Source organism: Rhinatrema bivittatum, chromosome 3, assembly GCF_901001135.1.
Source record: "Rhinatrema bivittatum chromosome 3, aRhiBiv1.1, whole genome shotgun sequence".
Lineage (NCBI taxonomy): Eukaryota > Metazoa > Chordata > Amphibia > Gymnophiona > Rhinatrematidae > Rhinatrema > Rhinatrema bivittatum.
The window spans coordinates 112,252,075-112,276,034 of record NC_042617.1 but is presented as its reverse complement, the minus strand read 5'-3'; the positions used below and the strand labels follow the sequence as shown (position 1 = coordinate 112,276,034).

Genomic DNA, 23,960 nt, shown 5'->3' with positions numbered 1-23,960 from the left:
TTCCCCCCCCATGGGAAGCGGCTGGAGAGCGGTGTTTTGGGGGATGGCCAGCTTGGTACATGGGTGAGGGTGGGAGTTCTATGACAGTGGGACAGAGGGCAGAATTAACTCGCAAAAGAGTAGGCAAGGAATTTTACGGTGTGCCAGAAGGGGAAAGGAAGCAGAACTTGGGACAGTATGAAGCGGATCAGCAAAAGGTGTTGGGAACAGGCACTGCGGCCAGTCTTTTTGTTATTCCAGGTACGATGGAGAAGGAGTTTCCAGGCACTTCAAGGAGCGATGAGACACGGGTAGTCAGTTGGCGCACATCGGAACGAGATGCAGCAGACAAGCCGGCAGGTCAGAGCTGGCAGGGAGGCAGCCAGGAGCAGGATCCTGGGCGTGGATGAAGGTAATGAGAGGGACGGAGATAAGAAGGAATAGAACAAACGCAGGACAAAACGACGGAGGGATGCTTCGTCAAGTTCTACTGATAGCAGTTCTTCAACGGAGTCTTCTTCGGATTCCAGGTCCAAAGCCAGAGCGGAGCGGGCTAGTGGGTTAGGGCCGAATCAGGACAAGGGTCACCCTGCTTTGGCATCTTTAACAGAATTGTGGGAAGGGTTACCAGGCAATTTGCGCAGCAGAATCAGACGGAGACAGTATGTTAACATTTTTCATTACTGGATGGTAGGAGGGGTTGCAAGAGATGGCGGAGAAAGAGCAGCAAGAGGAAGGGTGAGAGGGAGTCAGGCACAAAAGTGCCTAAGAACATTCTGAATTGGATGAGGGGTTTCCTATGATTAGCTAGCGTTGTAGGGCATTGCATGCCTGAACAACATGGGGCGTTATTAGCATATTGTGACAGTATCCTTGGGGCTTTTAAAGATTGTGAAGGTTGGGCTTGGCTCAACTATGATGAGAAATTCAGGGAAAAAATGGCAGGCAACAAATTCATGTCCTGGGGCACGCAAGACATTAACTTATGGCTTACACAGATGACCAACAAAGGTGCAAGGACAGGAAAGGCAGGGGTGGAGACTACGGGAGGATTAGTGGGAGGAATAGGGGGTACAGGAGGTACCTCCTGGGCGGATAAAGGGACGGGAAGCAGTAGCCAAGGAGGTAGGGAATTTAAAGCGGGCACGGCAAGCAATGATGCTTGCTGGAGATTCAAAAGGGCCATTTGCTTAATTCCTGAATGCATGCTTGTGTGGTGTGCAATGGCGTTCACTCTAGTATGAAGTTCACACAAGCCAATGCCAAAGCGATCATGAAGGGTACAAAACCTTAACATGTCAGCAGGGATACAGGGTACGGGACAAGGTTAGGATTGGGTAGCGGGAGGGGTGGGTCTGTAGAGGCAAAGTCAGGGAGGAGGGGCGAGGAGTACGGTTGGGGTCAGGGCAGCACGAGAGGGGAGGGGCAGTAAGGGCCAGGCGGGGAGGGCATGGTACAGAGTGGGGTTACTAGTCCTGCTTTCATTTAAAAAAAAAAAATTGTAATAAATAAATAAATAAATAAACAAACAAACTACCAGGTAAGGGGCAAGTAGGCACAGAAAGGGGAGAACGAGGTCGGCAGAGACCAGCAAGTGAGCAGGCAGTTGACGATTTCTTTTTTCATGTAAGGTTCCAGGGCATCCATGCACAGGAATGAAGGTGGATATTTAAGAGAGACAGATTACGAAGATGAATGGGAGTTAATACAGGGCTCAGTGGCCCCTAGTACGTGGAATAGGTATTTAAAAGGAAGCGCAGCCTTAGCAAACTATCTGCAGCATTGGGGATGGTCAGAGGGAAAAGTGCCTGAAGGTCTGTTGGTTGGTTTTGTGCTGTGGGCAAAACAAGCCTGTTATTCAGTGGCCACTGTAAGAGCGCAACTGGCTGGTTTCGCATTTTTTCAAAAGTTGAAGGGATGGGGTAATCCCATGCAAAGTTTTAGGTTGCAAAAAGTTCTCGGGGGTTGGCAAAAAAGGGTGGGCATACACAGGGATCAAAGGCTACCTATTAGATATTATGACTTGATTCGATTTGCAGTTCTATTAAACCAGGTATGTTGGTCTAGGTTCGAAGTGGCACTATTTCGATTGGCGTTTTCGTGGGCCTTCTTTGGTGCCATGAGAGTCAGTGACTTAATAGCCCAGTCCAGAAGGAGCGTGACTGCTAAAAGACTTACGTTGCAATGCGTTTGGATTAAGGAACAGTCCGTAACGTTGTTTATTCCAAAATCCAAAACTGATAAATAAGGGAAAGGCACATTTATCAATCTTTTACCAGCCGAGAGTGCGGTGGCCTGCCCGGTACAAACTGCAATATTATATGCTTGGATACAACCAGCCGTGGACGGTTTTTTTCTAGTACACGCAGATGGATCGGTGTTGACAAGATATCAGTTTGCACCGGTGTTACGTAGAGTGGTTATTGCGGACAGCAGGGATATTCAGCGGTATAGCTCGAATTCTTCAGGACTGGGGCGGCGACGTCAGCGGAAGAGGCGGGGCTAACAGATGCGGGGATTCAGAGTATAGGGAGATGGAGGTCCAGGGCTTTTCGTGAGTACATTCAGATGGGGGAGGATAATTGAAAGGGTGGAGTGGGTGGGAAGGGTGGGGGAGGGGGTCGGGAGGAATAGCTGCATTAATAAGTATGTCTTTTGTTTCAGAGCTTTTGGGGCGGAGGCGCGGGAACGGATGTGCCTGGATTGTGGGCCATTCGTTTATACACAGAGCCCAGAGGAGAGCATTGAAACGTCCCTATGGGGAAAACTTGAAATTGGAGCGACTGGGATGGCAGCTGGCATGGTTCAGTTGAAGAGGCATGCACTGGGACGATTTGCGGTCGTTTTTACAAGAAAGGATTCACATGTGGGGTGTTCCTGATATTTTGTTATAACACTTAGGAGGTGATGTCGGCTCCAAAATGTGCCAGGCCCTGCTTATATGCATAAAGTAGTACTTGGCGCAAGTCATGATAAGATGGCCTCAGGTGAGGGTAGGGTGGTTGGACATTATTGTCCGTTTGAAGAACAAGGAGGAAACCATTTGGAACTCGGGGGTGAAAAAATTAAACAGACAGATGGGGAAGTGGATGGGATGAGAAGGAGGCTTTTGGGTAAGACATTCGTGGTCTTGGGAAATTGAAGCGGGATTATTTAGTGGGGACGGGGTCCATCTCTTGGAATTGGGGATGAACTTATTTAACAATGCACTGCAAGAGGGGTTAGAGAGGGAGATTAGTGGAAGGAAAATAGGGCCGCAGTGGGGGAACAAGCCGATAGTCGGCTTGTTAGTGGTGGTAAACCTGAGCCCATTGTTATATTGTAATGCCAGGTGGGGGGGGGGGGGGGGGGGGGGGGGGGGAGTTAGTTGGTGGAGGAGGGGAGAGTGCCCTGTGTAGTTGGGGGGGCTGCTACATGGGAGGACCGGAGAACCGTGGAGCTAAGGTTCACGGTAGAGCTTGCTCTCACTGGTACGAGGTGGAGCAAATGGAAAGGGGGGCAGGTAACGCCACCATTGGGGTTTTAAGGTGGTGGAGGCCAAGGAAAGGGCAGGGGAGGAGGGTGTTTGGGGGAGGGGGTATTTTGTTATTGTTAAAGTTGATGTAAGGGCTTGGGTTAGTTCATTATTAAACTGCGGCCTATTTTAAAGCCAACAGGTTGTTGTTGCGTATTTAAGGGAGTTTAATAGGACAATAACCGAGCGCAGTGTCTTTCTTTCCCATGTTAAGACAAGCAGTGCTGTGGAATACAGCGCGGCGGCCATAACATGGGAAAAGCGCGCGAGAGGGAAAGGAAGGAGGAATGGGGGAAGGGCAGGCTAGTGAAGACAATGAGGGAAGAGAGGGGAGGGAAAAGGAGGAGGAGGGGGGATTAGGAGAAAGCACTTAGGGGATAGGTTTGAATGCGCGAAATGGATTGGCTAGCAACTCAGTGACGTCAGGGCAGACGGACGGCAGAATCAGAAGGAACGAACGGAGTGAGGAGCGCCAGGATTTTGTCCCGCCCGCCCTTGTTATATTGTTTGGATATTAAGCATTGCTGTATCAAGTTATAATTGTCGCAGTGGTGGCAGTAAACCCGAGCCCATTGTTATATTGTAATGCCGGGGGGGGGGGGGGGGGGGAGTTGGTTGCTGGAGGAGGGGGGAGTGCCCTGTGTAGTTGGGGGGGGCTGCTACACGGGAGGACTGGAGAACTGTGGGGCTAAGGTTCACGGTGGAGCTTGCTCTTGCTGGTACGAGGCGGAGCAAGTGGAAAGGGGGGCAGGCAACTCCACCATTGGGGTTTTAAGGTGGTGGAGGCCAAGGAAAGGGCGGGGGAGGAGAGCATTTGGGGGAGGGGGTGTTTTGTTATTGTTAAAGTTGATATAAGGGCTCATTATTAAACTGCGGCTAACAGGTTGTTGTTGCGTATTTATTAAGGGGATTTAATAGGACAAGAATCGAGCACAGTGTCTTTCTTCCCCATGTTAGCGAGCTAACTTTGTACTGTGCTGCAGACACTGCAAAAGCTACAAAATAAATGTATTATTTCTGCCTCACCCAAAAGTTATTCTTAATTAAAATGATACCACACTGAACTTTACACAGAATATCCTTTTTTCATGTAATGGTCAACAGCAAAATGCAAAATAATACACTATATTAAATAGTTCTGCTACTTAATCTTTAAAAATACACTTCTCTGTATACCTCCCTACTCACAGCCTGCCTCTATTTTCCCTCTTCCTCATACTGTTTTGTTTCCATCTCCCCATTCTTTTCCTCTACCATCTGCCTGCCTCTCTCTACCCTAATCTACAACCCACTCCCACAGCTTCTCCATCATCCTCTCTTATTCGCTCCCTATCTCCACCCCACTGTCCTCCTTCATCTTCCTTATTTCCCAATTTCTTCCTTCCTCCTCCCCTCCCTGACCTCGCTGCTCAGTTGGTAATCTCGCCCTGTTATCCTGGTACTGGGAACAATCAGCTGCACTGTAAGCCGCTCAGGCTTCAATTTCTTCAGATATGGCGGAGTAGCTCTTGGGGGGAGGGGGAGGTGGTGCCCTGCGAGAGGAGGGAGTGGAATGGGGTAATGTTTTCCTGATTAACTGCTATGTCCAATTTTGGCCTCTTACCTTCCACTCACAGGAAACAATCGCCTCGCTAGGAGCACTTCCAGTCAAGTGCCGCTTGGAGTTCTGGGAGCTGTGGTCTTGTTTGTCTAATTTACACATATGTATTCGGTCTTTTTTTTTTTTTTTTTTAGTATATTACATCAGACATTTTTCAATTTCTGTTCATTAACGTTAAGTAAATGTGGGTTTTCTTTATTTTGGCATCGAACAGGATTTGCTTGTGAACTCAGTTTCCATACAGAGGAGACAGGAGCTGTTACCACGGATACAGTGTCCTTTGTTGTTGCCAAGCTCTGAACCTTACTGTGCCCTCAGCACAGGACACAGAGATTCTTACTGACTCTAATACTGAGATTACCACTGAGTCCAACACCAAGACGGACACCGAGTTTACCATTAATTCCAACATAGAGTCAGTGGTGAACTTCTCGGACACTGAAAACGACATTCAGACTACCACTGAGTCAGACACCGAGATTAGCACTGACTCTGACACTGAGTCAGATACAGAGATTAGCACTGACACGGACACTGAGACTACTACTGACTCCAACACTGAGACAGACTCCGAGATTACCACTGACACGGACACTGAGACTACTACTGACTCCAACACTGAGACAGACTCCGAGATTACCACTGACACGGATACTGAGACTACTACTGACTCCGACTCGGAGACTACCACTGACTCCAATACTGAGACAGACACAGAGACTACCATTAACACTTACACCGAGACGACCATTTACTCCAACACTGAGACGGATACCAGGACTACTACTGACTCCAGCATCGATACTATCATTGATACCGATAGTAACACCAAAAGCCAAATCAACATTGTTTCTGACACCAGCACCGAGACACCTCCATGACCAACACTAAAACTGACAAGACTCACTCCAGTAACAAACACTGATAACCCTGCTCAAACTTCTTGCGGAGAATTAAAGTAGTATTTAGAACTGCCTGATTCTCTGTATCTGCAGAAGAAATGAATAACTGTGATTTAAAGAAATTTGCTATTTCTCGTGGAAAGTTGGAACCTCCTTTCCAAGCCGATATTACTAGCTATAAAGCTGTAGTGGCTAGCAATGTGGCAAAAATTAGCTTGGACTTGCTGACTGCTGACAGTGGAGCCTCCTACAGTATTCTGGTGAGTTCTTCCACCTTCTTTGCTTATTTTGTGCCTGTGCAGTTTGAGTATTATTTTGTAGATAAAAAAATATAAATTTCTTAAAGCTGCAGAAGTAAGCACAGCTAAGGCCTGTGGCCGCTCATGCGTATTTCTGTGGCTTGATTTTCAAATCTCTGTGACAGTTCTGTAGTATATTTTCATAACTTCCATAGTTTACATTATTTAATAGGCACAATGCTATTTTTATTGCAATTACTTGTTTTAATTGTAAAAAGTAAATATTTTTCTATCCAATATTGTGGGTATCTAGTTATTTTGAGGGTGTTCAACAGTTTGTTCCTGTTTCTTTGGGCTTCTGACTCAATTGGAATTAGTGCCTATTGGACTACAGTGTCATGAGCCTTCACTCACAATAACACCACTGTTTCCCCACATTTATATAACCTCCCCCCTCCCATCAAGCTCATCTGTTGCAGCAACAGACATCGGCCAAGGGTCACAGACCACTGCCCTTTCTGGAATACAGTATGCATGAATGTTGCATCTGGCCACCAGATGTTGCCCTTGTGCAATGGCTGAGACTCCCTCTCCCACCAGATCCAGCTGGCCCCAGGAGCAGAAATTGGGCTTGGGAGTCTTTTGTTGTTTTTATTCATTGATTTTTTCCCCCCACTTTTGTTTATTTCAGTTTTAATTCCTTTTAGGTGTGTTTCACCAGTGCTGAGTGCCTTTTGCTTTTTCTGTCCGTTGTTCTATTGCCCATAAGCATAGACCAGATGTCCTTCCCCATGCACACATATCTCTGAAATCGTGTAGGCAAGCATATTGCCAGGGTTCCAACGTTCCTGCCAAATGAGCCAGATCCATACATAAAAAGAACCCCTCATAGCTGGGCCAGGAAAGTAGAGCCAAGAAAACTATAAAACACATTTTGTGTTTTACTTAAAGTGTACACTTCTCCCACTTGTTTTCTTCTTCTGTCTCTACAAATCGTCTCTAACCTCCTAATACACTGCTTTTCTACACTCAACTCTCTCCCATCTATTTCTTCTTCTCATCTACTGGTCATCTTCCCTCCCTTCCACAATCCATTCTCTTCCTCTTCCTTTCCTCCTCTACATCCACTTTCTTCACCAGGACTGGATAAGACTTGAGCGGCTGTTGAGATGCTGCTTGGGGGCTAGGCCCACAAGCAGCCTCTCACCTTTCAGCGGGGCCTGGAGGCCGCCGCTGCTGCAGACTGTCATCTCTTCACGGCCTGGAGGCCGCCGCCAGTTCCGCCACTGCCTGCTGCAGGGAACCGCTGCTGTCCAGGCCTCCAAGCGGCCTGGAGACCGCCGACCATCTTCACGGCCTGGAGGCTGCTGCCAACTTCGCCGCTTTCCTTGCGCCCTGGGCGCCACCCCTTTCCACTCTTCGCGGCTAGGTCGCCACTGACTTGCTTCCCCTGATGTGGCCTGGAGGCCGCCGCTGCCATCACTGTTGACAGTCATCCCTTTGCGGCCTGGAGGCCGCTGCCAGTTCCGCCGCTGCCCACAGCAGGGAGCCGCCGCTGTCCAGGCCTCCATGCAGCCTGGAGACCTCTGACCATCTTCCTCCATGCAGCGGGCCAGCCGCCGATGTCCTTTTCACGGCCTGGAGGCCACTGCTGACTCCACCGCTTTCCTTGCTGCCGCCCCCTTCCACTCTTCATGGCTAGGTCACTACGGACTTGCTTCCCTCATGCGGCCTGGAGGCCGCCACCAACGCATTCGTCTGCAGCCAGGAGGCCGCCCCGGAGCGCCTCTTCTTGCAGCAGGGAGCTGCCATCAATCTTCTCTTCTTTGTGGCAGGGAGCTGCCGACATCGGGGGCCTGCTTCCTCCTTGCACCATGGATGCCATTCTCCAAGGTTCTGCCCACCTACTAGGCATGAGGCCGCACCTTTCTTCTCTATTTAAAGGGCCAGCGATGGGCAGTCCTTCCTGGCTCCACCTGATGACGTTCCTGAGGCATGTCCTTCTTCAGTCCTATAAAATAGGGCCTTCTGTCAGCCTGTGGTTGCCTTCGCAAGGATCTGCCTGCTCCTGGATTCTCTGCTGTTCCAGCTCTTTGTCAAGGAGGCTCCTAAGTCCATCCTCACTTCTTCAAGGCACTCTGTTTCTTCGTGGGATTTCTAGTCTTCATCTGTCATTTCTGATCCTTCGTCTTCATCTTTGTTCCATGTCCTGGTCTCTCGTCGGTTCCTGCATCCTCGTCTGTCTTGTCTTCAAGATGTTCCTGTCTTCAGATGTCCCAATCTTCAGATGTTCCTAGTCCTGATGTCCCCGGTCCAGAAGTACCTGATGTTCCATGCTTCGTGTTCCAGACTTCCATGATGTCCTCATCTCCCGAGGTCCCTGATGTCCAGATGTCCCAGCACCCTGATATCCAGAGCTAAAGCCTCCGGAAGACCCTTGTTTTAATGTTTCCAAGTTCCAAGTCCTGATCTTGATGTTTCCAAGTTCCGAGTTCCAAATTCCGAATCCTGATCCTGATGTTTCCAAGTTCCGAGTTCCAAATTCCGAATCCTGATCCTAATCCTAATGTTTCCAAGTTCCGAGTTCCAATTCCGAATCCTGATGTTTCCAAGTTCCTGAGTTCCAAGTTCAGAGTCTTGATCCTGATGTAACCACTAGTTCCTAGCTCCGGGTTCAGCATTGTCTCGCCCCAGACCTCATCTCCAGCCAACCTTCCTGGGAGTAAATCCGTATTGATCTGGTGTCCGTTTCCGGTGGCTAGAGTCCTGATTCCTCCTTTGTCCTGCGCCTCAGTCCTGCACATGTCCCGCTCTCTTGGTGGTCCATGACCAGCCTCTTTAGGTTGTGTAGGGCGCACACTGGGACAGGGTGGTCCATGACCAACCCACTATGTAGGGCGTCCTGTGGGGCAGTGCCTGTCTTAAGTCTCCGAGTATCCAGAGTCCTCATCCTCATCTGTTCCAAGTTCTAAGAATCCTCGTCTCGACCAAGTTCCAAGTAACCTCGTCTTGTTCAAGTCTCCAAGCCTTGTCCAAGTCTCCGAGTTCCTGTCTTGTTCCAAGTTCCAGTACCATCGCCTGTCCTTGACCTCTGTCCATCCTGTCACATCTGCCGTTCCCAAGTGGCAGGTCCGAAAGGGCTATCGAGTGGCCAGAGGGCTAACCCAGAGACCAGCATTGCATTGCTGGCTCTTCCCCAGTGCATTCAGGTTCGGCAGAGGTCAGGGCTCCGGTGGTCAATCTGTCCACCCATGTTTGGACACGTCTTGCCTGCCTCGGCGCTTCTATGGAGCTCTCTGTAATCACGTTGTGGTCCAAGGGCACACCGATCTCCCCGGAATCGGGACCACTCCCTAGAGCTCCTGCAACAGCGGCAGGTTGCCCAGGTGCTTAGACTTTGGGAACTGGTGCCTGACACCAGGCTTAGGGAGAATGACTGTCACTGGAATCCAGGTCAAGAAAGAGTGGAGGCACTACCACTGAAGTTGGAGTCCATGCCAAGCATAAGTGCAGCTGTTGAAGCCACAGGAAAAAAGTGGTGTAGATCAGGATAGGAGGGAGAAGTCAAGAGAGGGAGAACAGCTAGATGGGAAGGAGACAGCAAAAACACCCAGCAAAACAGAAATAGAGAAAAATAGATCAATTTTTCATATTCTCATATCTTACATCCTTTCTTTCCCTCCTTCCTCCCATTTTCCTCCATTCCTCCTACCCATTTACTTCTCCCATTCCAGGGGCAGCTCAAGGCAATCTGCCGCCAAAGGCAAAGGATGAAATGGCATGCCCCCCTTCCCCTCATGGCCCAGTGCAGGTGAAATCACAGAGGGTCAGGGTAGGGGGAAGGCAATGGAGGGTGAAGTGACTTGCCCAAGGTCTCAAGGGATGGCAATAGGATTTGAACCCCAGCTTCCCTTGTTTGCAGCCTTCTGCTCTAACCACCCTGTTTCTGGGCCTGTTATTGTTTTTGTTCTCAGTCTTTGGCCGCTCCACCTCCCGGGTCTAGAAATAAATTCCTCCATTCCTATTGCCTGCCTCCCACCCTTCTCCAGGATCTGCCTCCTGGGGATGTGAGAGATTGGTGAATGGTGGGAGTCTGTGTGTGTGACACACTCTCTCCTAGGGCTGATACAAGGGTATTAAATGCCCTAGACAAACCTTACAGCCTTTCATTCCCCCTTTCCTCCCCTCCCCACATAATTAAAACGTATGCATTCTTTTCCATTTTAAAATGTATTAACTTCCCCAACCTAAAAATGCAGATTGCACATGGAAAATAGAACTTCAAAGTACAATCTTCTGAAGTAAAAATCTCACTTACAACAACATATATATATATATATATATATAAGAGCAGATTTTCAAAGACCTACGCCTACACGCACCTTTTAAAAATCTACCCCATATTATATAGGCATAGGCATACACGGCAAAAAACAAACTTTCAATAATATTTAATTATTTATCTAGTTTTATATACCGTCGTTCAGTTTCACCATCACAACGGTTTACAAAATTTCGATGTTTAATAGACTTGATAAACTACCTTTCTCACAGCAATCAAGGCGGTTTACTGGATCCCATATGATATTAGGACTATGGTACTTGTACTCACAGAAAGCCAGGACTAAACTGAATTACAATTCCAGTATAGTAAGCCTTCCGTATCATAATTGCCAGCACTCAACCTATGAAAAAGCCATACTGCAAATATTACATCAGGCTCTAAACACCAATATACCTCCTATTAGGAAAACAGATTAAAGCCAGGTTGTTGTAAATACCTACATAGAAACTACAAACTAGCAGTATACCCAAAGCCTCAGTCACACAAGCAGAACATAGATAGACTCTCACCAAATACAGAGTAAAGAGATTATAAAATAAAAATTGAAGCGTGCAGACGAAAACTGAAATGGAAATCACAAGAAGCCAAACTCTGTAAGCAACGTAAACACAATCAAGAAATATAAAACATTAAACATACCAATAAAAAAAATGCCAAATCTGCTGATAAATTCAGCCAATTAAAAATTCATATAAAAATGTTTAAAATATTACCAAACACTAATAACATATTTCAAAATAGCAAATACATCACATCCAATAATTAAAACTAACAAGAATAAAAAAAAATAACCATTCTCCATACCTGGGACCTTTAGATTTCCCGTCCTCCTGAGATTGTCGTAGATTGGAGAAGGGTGCACAAACTTTAACCTCTCTCACATACATATATACAGGTACTCTCTCACACACACACACACACACACACATGTGAGCAGGCACTCTCTCTCATAGACACATATACACACACAAAAACCCTCTCATGTATACATATACACATACATACATATACACACAAAATCCTTCTCATATAAACACATACACACAAACATACACTCTCTCATATATACTCACATACACCCCTACCACCCTCTCTTATATACACCTACATACACATGCACCCACCACCCTTTCATACAAACACACCCCCTCACCCACACATACCCCCTCACCCACCGACATACATACACACACCCTTACCCACCCACCCTCTCATATATACCCACAACACATACACCCCCAAACACCTACCATACATACACATATCCCCACCCACCATATCTATCTATCTATATATATATATATATATTCATACACACACACACACACACTCAAACTCTCATGCACACACACACTCTGTTAGAGACCCATCCACACCCACCCTCCCTTTCATACACACACTCCTTTCATCCATACACAATCCACTCATAAAAACACTCACCCCCACACACCCTCATAAGATACTCCCATCTTTCCTCTCATACACACCCCCTCTCATACAGACATCCACCCAAACCCACCCTCCCTCTCATATGATTACACACCCTCTCATACACACTCACAAAGTCTCTCTCAAACACACTCACTCTCACAGGGCAAGTCTGTTTCACACATACATTTTCGACCTTATCTCTGGCTGAACAGCAAGGCCTCTTCTGCCACCAGCTGCGGGGAAAATGCTGGTGGCACCTCAGACCCTTTCCTGCCGTCTACTGCGGGAGAAATGCTGGTGGCACCTGCCGCCAGCTGTGGAAAAAAAAATCTGGCAGCACTGCAGTGACTCTTCTTTGGCTACTGAATCATCTTTTTGCTGATGGGAAGTGGGAATCCCATCAGTACGTCCCAATTCTGTGCCGCTGGGACCTTCCTTTTGCTGGCAGGGTGTGTGAACCCTGCCAGCACATCAGTTCCGTTCCTCTGCGGGACCTTTCTTTTGCTGGTGGGGAGTAGAAACCCCACCAGCATGTCACTGCTCCAAGCCGTCAGCACTGCAGGTTTTCCCTCTGGCAAAGTTGTTTGCATGAATGAAGGGTGAGGCGGCTGTGATAGGAAGGGTTTCAGGGGGCAATTTTGCCGCCTCAAAATCTTGCTGCCTGAAGTGGCCACCTCACCCTGCCTCATTTTAGAAGCACTCCTGTCCCATTCTTCCTCCTCTCTTCTTCATTCATTCTCCTCCCTCCACCTTTCTGTCCAGTCTCTCCTTTCTTTTCCTTCATCCATTATTTTTACTCCCGATGTCTCTCTCACTATTCACTCAATTCCTTCCCGTTCATTCTCCTCCTCTTTGCTCTCTCTTACTCTTTTCTGCCTCTATATATATTTCCTTCTTGCACATCTTGTTTCCTCATACTCCATCCCTCTCTTTCGTATCCCCTTACTCTGCCCCTTTCCTTCCCAACCCCCTGCATTTGTGCTGACACTAAGCTGCTCTGGGTTTCCTGTGCTGGCAATTTAACACCAGGTTCTTACTGCTTTTCTCAGGAACTCAAAGTTAGGAGCCACCTCCCCCTTTCCCCTGCCAAGTAACTGCTTGCTGAGCTGCTGCTAGGAGGGGAGCGGTAGTGCCAGGCTGCCAATGGTGTGTATGTAGGCTGTTTCCCTCATTTTTATGGAAAGTCCCAAAGCAGGAAAATAGAGACCATAGAGTTAATCTTCAAATTGTAAGAATACCCATTTTCATCTTATTACTTGGTTTTCTTTCTTTTTTGACCTAACATTTTTCACTCTTGAAATATTTTTTTCATTATGGCCACACTGTTTTTAACTGTCATTTTATACATGCACTTTGATGTTATATGCAGTTCCTTTGATGTTATAACTCTTACATGATGTATGCCTGCAAATTCAATAAACATAATTAACAAAAAAAAAAAAAAAAAGAACCTCATAGGAAATAAAAATGAGAAAGGTTTTCTAAGTGTTTAGGGCACATAAAAAGTGTGAGCCAGGGGTCACTGGTTGCTATACTATGTGTGACACAAATCTGAATGAAATTGTATGAATGGAATTGTATGAATGGTTCAAAGTGATCGAGGTGGGGGCAGACACACTCAAGTGTGTGTGTGTTGGGGGGGGGGGGGGGCACAAACAGACATGGTGATTCTTATAACACCAGTTTCATCATGGGAAACCAGTCTAAAAAATCTTATTAATTTAGGCCTGGATTTATTAAAATGCACTAAATATCGCATGTGAAAGGAAAAGGGGCATGTTTTATGGTAATAGGCTGTTATCACAAAGTGTGCTATCTTAGCGCTTCGCATAGGTATTAGCGCAAACTGCGATAACTTTTTCACACTTTGTGTTAAGTGCCAGAAATGTTGTATTTCCTACCTACAACCACGGGGGGGGGGGGGGGGGGGGGGGGGGGGGGGGGAAGAGAGAAAAAAAAGAGAGCAAGCCTAGCCATAATGCCCTCATACTAGGTAGGTATTTATACCTCTATAGGAGGCCCACCTAGTTACTCAAGGTGAGGTTTCGGTATTAGTGTAGGGGCTAGGGGCCACTTAGACATTCAGAGTGCGACATACGAACAGAACAGTGCACTCTTGTGAAGATTTGATGACCTTCGGACTGAGGAAACTCACCCAAAGATGAGATTTGTGCAATGTTCTCTCAACCTAACTTGATGGCCTCTCTACCTGGGTAACATCAAGCTAGGTTGTCCATCAGTCAGAGCCAGCCTTAGTTCTTGTCCAAGTTTTCAGCTTTATCTTCATTCTTGTCTTTGTCCAAGTCTTCAATCTTATCTTCATCCAAGCCTTCAGCCTTGAATGGTTCGTCAGTCGTCTTGAAATCAAAGAATCTCTGGAACTTGTGTGTGGACCCCCGAGAGCCCCTAGTTAATAAAGAAGTACCTTTGTCTCCTCTGAAGCGGAAGAGGCCTGAGGAGGGGGTACTATAATGCTCACCACTCGCGGGAGAGTCCTGTGAGCAGTTTCACTTATGCTGGCTAGACGCTATCGCTTCACAAGGTAGGGAGATGCCACCAGTGAGCCCATGCAGCTAGGTGCCGCCGATTCATGCTGATGCCTCTGTTCCTGCTATGCACTTCCCTAGGGACGCAAGCAACATAGATTCTTTTAAAAGGCTGGCGGTGGGAAAAGCTTGCAGCACCCTCAGATGACATCATAGCCCTTGCCCTATTAGAAGGGCTCTTCGGACGTCTAGCCTTGCCTCAGCAAGATTTCCTGGTTCCAGTTTCCTGTCTTGCTCAAGCCTTCAGTCCTGCTACAGCCTTTAGTTCTGTCCCAGCTTCAACTTTTTCCTTCTCAAGTCTTTGGCCCCAGCTTTGTCTTGATATAGACTCTTGGACTCTGTCATAGTCTGGCACGTGCTAAGACTCACTCACCCACCGTCGGCACAGTCCACGAGGTTGTGCCAATTTCGCCATGGCAAAAGAGGCTCAAGCTCACGTTGTTCACAACAAAAGCTGAAAGGGCATCGTTCTAAAAATGGAAAGCAGCCCCAGAGAAAGAAAATAGGCACAAGCATAAGCATTGGCAAGTTATATGTAAAAGAGTAGTTAGACAGGCCAAGAGAGACTTTGAGAAAAAGCTTGCCAGTAAAGCAAAAACTAATAACAACTTTTTCAAGTACATTTGAAGCAAAAAGCTAGTGAAGGAGTTAGTTGGACTGCTAGATGATTGAGGGGAAAAAGAGATGTTCAGGGAAGACAAGTAGGTAGCAGAAAAATTGAATTAATTCTTTGCCTCAGTTTTTATGGAGGAAGATTTTGGGAACATACCTGCTCCTGAAACATTTTTTAATGGTGAAGATTCTGAGCAACTAAAACAAATATCTTTGACAATGGAGAATGTATGAGATCAGACTGGCAAACTAAAGAATAACAAATCACCAGACCTGATGACATCCACCCTAGAGTTCCAAAAGAATGAAAACCTGTAATAGCTAACCTGTTTCTAGTAATCTGTAATCTATAATTTCAAATAGCCACAATTCCTGAAGACTGGAAGATGGCCAATGTGACACCGATTTTTAAAAAAGGTCTCCAAGGGTGATCCAGGAAGCTATAGACCAGTGATCTAATGTCATTGTCAGGCAAAATGGTAGATGCCATTCTTAAAAATAAAATCACTTGCAGGGGTAGGTGAGGAGCGAACATCACCCTCGCTGGCCAAGGAGATTTTGCTCAGCCCTGTCACACCTATGACACCATCCCCGCCCTGTGGACTAATCCCGGTGAATTCTATGTCAGCTTCAGCTCCCCCCGTTGGGAATCAGGGGAGAGACGATCTTATCGGGAAAGGAAGTGAAGAGTTCGGAGCCTGTTCCCAACGCCGTAACAGCTGCTGGGGAAACTTTTACAAGATTTTCTACTGAAGTTCCTGCCTCTAATTCTTTTGGGAAGACTACCTTGGCTACTCTGATGACGGATTTTGTTCGGGACTTTAACATCCCGAAGGTGGTACTACTCCGGCAATACCAGGTGCTGAATTTACCTTAATTAAACCTGCGGTTGTAACATTCATCGCTATATGGAATGCCTTAGTTTCAATTGAAACAGCAATTGCATCTCTGACGCAAGTTTTTCTTGTAACTAATAAATATGGAATAAAAACAGAGAAAATTGTTATACAACATGATTCAAAATTAGAATCTGTGGAAAAAAGAATTGCCTCTGTGGAAAACATTCTACAAAAGTTAGGGCAATCTGAGTTTGTACATGCTAAAAAGTTGGAAAACATTGAGAATTCTCTAAGGCGCTTTATTTTAAGGGTTCTCAATTTTCCTATTATTAAGATGATGCCCTTACTGGATTTCTTTAAGAGACGGCTGAGGGGGGATATGATAGAGGTGTTTAAAATCATGAGAGGTCTAGAACGGGTAGATGTGAATCGGTTATTTACTCTTTCGGATAGTAGAAAGACTAGGGGGCACTCCATGAAGTTAGCATGGGGCACATTTAAAACTAATCGGAGAAAGTTCTTTTTTACTCAACGCACAATTAAACTCTGGAATTTGTTGCCAGAGGATGTGGTTAGTGCAGTTAGTATAGCTGTGTTTAAAAAAGGATTGGATAAGTTCTTGGAGGAGAAGTCCATTACCTGCTATTAAGTTCACTTAGAGAATAGCCACTGCCATTAGCAATGGTAACATGGAATAGACTTAGCTTTTGGGTACTTGCCAGGTTCTTATGGCCTGGATTAGCCACTGTTGGAAACAGGATGCTGGGCACAGGATGCTGGGCTTGATGGACCCTTGGTCTGACCCAGTATGGCATTTTCTTATGTTCTTATATTTCTTACTTGGTCAATATTCTTAAGATACTAACAGAAGCCATGCCTTTAATTACAAAGGCTTATTATCTGCCTCAAAATGTGATGGAAACTCCTGGAAGTGAACCCCATGATCAGCATTCTATGAACATTACAGATATACTGGAGCTGACTCAAGAAACTGAGATCTCACAAAGAGGGACTATGTTAGTTTCTTTTGCCTTTGTGAACGATCGAAATACAGTTCTCAGATTCTTTTTTAGGAATAGGAGTTTCCTATTTCATGGTCAGAAAGTTTGGATTTATCCAGATGTTACCAGGATCACTCAGGAGCGGAGAAGGAAATTCTTATCTGTGAGATCTGAGGCAGTGACATGTGGAGCTCAATTTATATTATGATATCCGTGCAAATGTATAGTGAAATTTCAAAACACAAATTATGTCTTTTTTGAACCATCGTAGTTACAGTCTTTTTTTGGATGCGCACACCTAAGAGTCTCTTAGGGGCAGATTTTAAAACTTATGCGCGGGCGTAGATTTGTTCGCGCAACCCGGCGCGAACAAATCTATGCCCGATTTTATAACATGCGCGCGCTGCCATGCGCATGTTATAAAATCCAGGCTCGGCGCACAAGGGGGTGCACACATGTGCACCTTGCGCGCGCCGAGCCCGAGGGGAGCCCCGATGGCTGTCTCCGTTCCCTCCAAGGCCGCTCCGAAATCGGAGCGGCCTTGAAGGGAACTTTTTTCCGACCCCCCCCTCCACCTTCCCCTATCTAACCCACCCCCCAACCCTACCTAAATCCCCTCCCCTACCTTATTTTATTTCTTATCCCTGCCGGAGGCAGGCGTATCTTGCGTGCGCCGGCAGGTTGCCGGCGCGCGAACACCCGACAAGGCCGGAACGGAGGACGGCTCGGGACACGCCCCCGGACCACCATCACGCCCCCCAGACCCGCCCCCAGACCGCCCACTTTTGAAAACCCTGGACTTGCGCGCACCGTTGAGCCTATGCAAAATAGGCTCGGCGCGCGCAGGGGCATATTTTCTCAGGTTATGCACGTATGTTACGCGCGTAGCCTTTGAAAACCTGCCCCTTAATGTAGAAGGCACTTAAATTAAAGTGTTGGGTAAGCTCCTATTTCTTTTTGCATAGATACTCACTCGATTTTCTTTTTCTTGGATTCCTCCCTCTATTTCCTATCAAGTAGGAGAAAAAATAAATTTGATTTTTTTTTTATTGTATTCTATTTTTATTTTTCTATTCTGATTTTTTATATTGTTTCTCCCTTGCTGGTACAATGTATTTTGGTTTATATATGTGAAATGCATTAAAATAAAATAAAAAAATAAATAAAAAAATAAAATCACTGCCCATATAGATAGACATTGCTTAATTGAGAAGTGTTAACATGGTTTTAGCAAGGGGTATGCTTGTCTTGCCAATCTTTGAGAATTTTCTGAAGGTGTAAACAAACATGTAGATAAAAGTGATACAATTGATATAATGTATTTGGATTGTCAGAAGGCATTTGACAACGTCCCCTATAAGAGACTCCTCAGGAAATTACAAAGTCATGGGATAGGAGGCATTGTTCTTTTGCGGATTGGTACCTGGTTAAAAGGCCGGAAACAGAGGGTAGATCTAAATGGTCAGTTTTCCAAATGGAGAGAGGTGGAGGGATCAGCACTGAGACGTGTTGTTTAAGATATTCATAAATGATATGGAAAAGGGAATGATGAATGAAGTGATCACATTTGCAGATGATACAAAATTATTCAAAGTTTTTAAAACAGCAGTGGATTGCGAGGAACTGCAGAAGGACCTTGTTAGACTAGAAGTCTGGGCAACTGAATGGCAGAGGAAATTTAATGTGGAAAAGTGTAAAGTGATGTACATAGGGAAAAATAATCCAACTACAGGTACACGATGCTTGGTTATGTATCGAGAGTCAATACCAAGGAGAAGGACCTTGGAGTTCTTGTGGACAATACATTGAAATTATCTGTTCAGTGTGCAACAGCAGTCAAACAAATAAATAAATGTTAGAAATGATCAGAAAAAAAAATTGAGAATGAAAAGGAAAATATCATATTGCCTCTGCATTGAGCCATTGGTGCAAGCACTCTATTATGTGCTGTTCTGGTCCCACCATAAGAAAGACATAGCAGAACTAGAAAAAGTGCAGAGGAGGGTGACAAATGACAGTGGGGATGGAACATCTCTCCTATGATGAGAGGTTACTCAGGCTAGGATTCTTCAGCTTGGAAAAGAGATGGCTGACAGGTAACTTGTTAGAAGTTTATAAAATCATGAGTGGGGTGCAATGGGTAATTAAGAATGATTAGTTACCCTTTCAAATAATACTAAAACAAGAGGACACCTCAAAACTAGCAAGCAGATTCAAAACAGATTGTAGAAAGTACTTTTTCACTCAGCCCACTATCAAACTGTGGAAGCTGTTACTAGAGGATTTGATAGCATAGCAGTGTTTAAAAGAGGTTTGAACAAGTTCCTAGAGTAAAAGTTGGTAAGACATTATTATCCAGGTAGACCAATGAACGTTATTGCTAGCCCTAGGAGTAACAAGAATTAGTCTATTTTATAATCTGCCAAGTTCTTGCAAGCTGAATTCTCAATGGTCAGAGACAGGATGCTGGGCCAGAAGGATTTTGGTCTGATCCAGCATAGCAATTATGTTTTTATGATGGCCACAATATTTATAAATGTCTAGAGCCGGTCATCACTCATCTAACTGCTATGACTGTGGCCGGATGTCACTAAGGTGTCAGAGGATCAGGGCCTTGAAGATGGAAGAACTTCAAAGATCAATGAAAAGAGAGTGGGGCCTTCTTAAACTCCCTCCATTCCGAGGTGTGCAGGAGCCTCTGTTTATGTTTATACAAGCCGTTAAGCCCGTTAAAACGCGCTACATTACATTTTGTTTTCAGTCCATTTTCTAACACAGCACCCTTCTACACTTTTTCTCCCTCTCTCCCCTTCCCCTCGTTCACTCCTCCCCTTTCCTCCACTCAGTCTTACTCACCCTCTGTCTCCACTGCTTTCTTCCCCTCACTCTCACCTCCCTCCCCTTCCCTCAGTCACTCCCACCTCTCTCCCCTTCCCTCAGTCACTCCCCACCCTCTCAATCCCATCCCCTCCCCCTCAGCCCTCCTCCACTCCCTTTTTCTCTGCTCCACAACTTCTTACCCTTCCACTTACTCACATCCCTGTCTCTCACCTCTCCCTCATTCTCCCTCTCCCCCTTCCACTTACTCACATCCCTGTCTCTCACCTCTCCCCTCACTCTTCCCCACCCTCTACCTACCTCCCTCCCACACACTCACCCACTCCTCCCTCCCACTCATTCAGGCCCTCCCTCTCACTCAGTCCCTCCCTCCCAGTCCCTCCCCCTCTCAGTCCCCTCCCTCCCTCTCCCTCCCTCAGTCCCTCCCTCCCCCCTCACTCAATCCCTCCCTCCCCCTCACTCAATCCCTCCCTCCGTCCCTCCCTCTCATTAAGTCACTCCCTCCCACTCCCTCTCTCCGTCCCTCCCACTCCCTCCCTCCCTCTCACTCAGTCCGTCCCTCCCTCGCTACTGGCCGCTGCCGCCGCCCGCCGCTACCGCCGCCCGCTGCCGCTACCGCCGCCCGCTGCCACCGCCGCTACTGCCGCCCGCTGCCACCGCCGCTACTGCCGCCCGCTGCCACCGCTGCCATGTTTTTTTTTTTCCTTACCCTGCCTAAGACCGACGTGCTCGCCCGCACATGCGCAGTAGAGCTGCTCTCTACTGCGCATTTGCGGCACGTCGGTCAGGCATCATTTATCTAGTTAGATTTATTATTACTTGATTAATCGCAGTTAATTACATTTGTAAAACAAAGTGATTTACAAATAAAATTCGAAGGCTAACAAATTAAAACTAGAAAAAAAGATAACAAAAGATATCGAAATAAAACTAGTTAAAATATAACAAAATCATAATGCAACAAAATTTAAATGAATAAAATGACATCAAGTTCGATATAAATAAAATATAAGATAAAATGGATAACACGATGTGGTACAAAAAGGTAGAGCAGAATCTTAAAAAAAAAAAAAAAAAAAAAAAAAAGAAAAGCAAAGAAATTAAAATCAAGTAGTACTCAGGTGAGGGAAGGCTTGTACAAACTTGAGTGCCTTCCTAAATTTTAAGAGCTCTTTCTCAAGACGAATACTGAGTGACAAAATGAATGTTTCTAATAGAGGATAGCACTAATAGCTCTTGCTGTGAAGACTGCAGTGGACAAGAAGTTAGATAGGGAGAAATTACAGAAGCAAGGTAAGATGGAGTGCCCCAATGCAAAGCTTTGAAAGTATGGCATCCTATTTTGAATTGAATATGAAAGAACACTGGGACCCAGTGAAAATCAACCAAAAGGGGAGTTACATGGTCAAATTTAGATTTATTAAAAATGAGCTAGCAGCAGTGGGAAGTCTTGTCTAATAAATGTGCTTCATTTTTTTGAAGGGGATAATAAACATGTGGAAAAAAGTGAACCAGTAGATGTAGTGCATTTGGATTTTCAGAAGGCATTTGACAAAGTCCCTCATGAGAGGCTTCTAAAAAAACTAAAAACTTATGGGATAGAAGGCCATGTCCTTTCGTGGATTACAAACTGGTTAAAAGACAGGAAACAGACAGTAGGATTAAATGGTCCTCAGTGGAATTGGGTAAAGAGTGGAGTGCCTCAGGGATCTGTATGTGGACCGGTGCTTTTCAATATATTTATAAATGATCTGGAAAGGAATACGAGTGAGGTTATCAAATTTGCGGATGATACAAAATTATTCAGAGTAGTTAAATCACAAGCGGATTGTGATACATTACAGGAGGACCTGGAACAGCTCCCCTATGAGGAAAGACTAAAGAGGTTAGGACTTTTCAGCTTGGAGAAGAGACAGCTGAGGAGGGATATGATAGAGGTGTTTAAAATCATGAGAGGTATAGAATGGGTGGATGTGAATCGGTTATTTACTCTTTCAGATAATAGAAAGACTAGAGGGCACTCCATGAAGTTAGCATGTGGCACATTTAAAACTAATTGGAGAAAGTTCTTTTTCACTCAACACACAATTAAACACTGGAATTTTTTGCCAGAGGATATGGTTAGTGCAGTTAGTATAGCTGTGTTTAAAAAAGGAATGGATAAGTTCTTGGAGGAGAAGTCCATTACCTGCTATTAATTAAGTTGACTTAGAAAACAGCCACTGCTATTACTAGCAACAGTAACATGGAAAAGACTTAGTTTTTGGGTACTTGCCAGGTTCTTATGGCCTGGATTGGCCATGGTTGGAAACAGGATGCTGGGCTTGATGGACCCTTGGTCTGACCCAGTACGGCATGTTCTTATGTTTTTTTTGACCTTGCAAGAATGGAAGATTGGGCATTCAAGCAGATGAAATTTAATGTGGACACCTGCAAAGTGTTGCATATAGGGAAAGATAACCCTTGCCGTAGTTACATGATGTTAGGTTCCATATTATGAGCTACCACCCAGGAAAAAGATCTTGGTGTCATAGTGGATAACACATTGAAATAGTTGATTCAGTGTGCTGTGGAAGTCAAAAAAGCAAACAGAATGTTGGGAATTATTAGAAAGGGAATGGTAAATAAAATAGAAAATGTCATAATGCCTCTGTATCGCTCCATGGTGAGACCGCATCTTTAATACTGTGTTCAATTCTGGTCTCCGCATCTCAAAAAAGATATAGTTGCGATGGAGAAGGTACAGAGAAGGGCAACCAAAATTATAAAGGGAATGGAACAGCTCCCCTATGATGAAAGGCTGAAGAGGTTAGGGCTGTTCAGCTTGGAGAAGAGATGGCTGAGGGGGGATATGATAGAGGTCTTTAAGATCATGAGAGGTCTTGAACGAGTAGCTGTGAATCGGTTATTTACACTTTTGGATAATAGAAGGACCAGGGGGCATTCCATGAAGTTAGCAAGTAGCACATTTAAGACTAACCAGAGAAAATTCTTTTTCACTCAACGCACAATTAAGCTCTGGAATTTGTTGCCAGAGGATGTGGTTAGTGCAGTTAGTGTAGATGGGTTCAAAAAAGATTTGGGTAAGTTTATCTTCTATGATCCTACACATTTAGAAACTTTCCTCCTTGATAAAGAGAGTTGAAAACTGAGTGATCTAGAGGACTGCTGAGGAAAGATGTAAAAGAATAGAAATAACATGTCCCACTGTATGAAATTGATATTTGTTTGTTTTTTTTTCCTTTGCTTGGTAACACTCTCCATTTTTAATGAGGGCTAGAGAAAAGATTTTGGATTCATAATCCATAATTATGTTGGTTGTTTTTCTTGATATTTGTGGAATCCTTATTTCATGTATTTTATTGATGTAAATATTGATGAAATCCTAATAAAATAATAATTAAAAAAAAAAAAAAAAAAAGTTTGGATAAGTTCTTGGAGGAGAAGTCCATTAACTGCTATTAATCAAGTTTACTTAGGTAATAGCCACTGCTATTAATTGCAGCAGTAGCATGGAGGAGGAGTCCATTAACTGCTATTAATCTGTTATGTTTTGGTATGGTTGTGAACTGTGGATCGAAAGGAGAGATGACTCCACCCACAGGGAAGAGCCCTGTGGGGACTCACCACAATGGGTGTGATCTCAGCAGAGAAGTACACAGTGGAATGAGACTTTATTAAACTAAAAATGGTAGTAGAGACCACAGAGAGGAAAGATAACAGTCCAGAGTAGTGGAATATCCCCAGTGATGATGACCCCCAGTAGTGGCCCTCAGAGCGGCATACGCTGGGGAATCCCTCCAGTAGTGGAATACCATGTGATACACATCCCGTAGTGGCCCGTGGAGCGGGGTACGCCGAGGAATCTGTGCTGAGATGGTAGAGGAGATGCAGGAGGCCAGTGGAGCTGGGAGATGAATGACCCATTCTGTCGTGTAGAGAGATAGCAGAGAGTTTGCTGAGATGAGCACGGTAGTGGCCCGAGGCAACGGGGTACACCGGAGGTTCCTTCAGCAATCAAAGGTGTGCAGTGGATAGACGTACTCACAAGGTAGTTCTTAGGCAGAGTTCCAGGAGTGAGTAGAGATATTTTCCAGGCAGGAAGGCCTTCTGA

General features: G+C 45.5%; 2 protein-coding genes across 6 annotated transcripts in view; one reads left to right on the top strand and one right to left on the bottom strand.

Moving 5' to 3' along the window:
- Positions 1 to 23,960, bottom strand: part of C1D (C1D nuclear receptor corepressor) — a 96,046-nt gene that overhangs the window by 56,173 nt on the left and 15,913 nt on the right. The window contains exon 1 of one of the 4 annotated variants that reach the window (XM_029593601.1): positions 5,097 to 5,210. The exons of the other annotated variants lie outside the window; for them this stretch is intronic. Coding sequence (XP_029449461.1) covers positions 5,097 to 5,195 — 99 coding nt within the window. The 5' untranslated portion in view covers positions 5,196 to 5,210. Of the gene's footprint in view, positions 1 to 5,096; positions 5,211 to 23,960 lie in introns of those variants that run through there. 4 annotated transcript variants of the gene reach the window in all.
- The window catches only part of LOC115087006, a 326,242-nt gene continuing 307,682 nt past the window's right edge, over positions 5,401 to 23,960 (top strand). For both annotated transcript variants that reach the window (XM_029593593.1, XM_029593596.1), the window contains exon 1: positions 5,401 to 6,255. In XM_029593593.1, the coding sequence (XP_029449453.1) occupies positions 6,094 to 6,255 (162 nt within the window). In that variant the 5' untranslated portion in view covers positions 5,401 to 6,093. The remainder of the gene's footprint in view (positions 6,256 to 23,960) is intronic.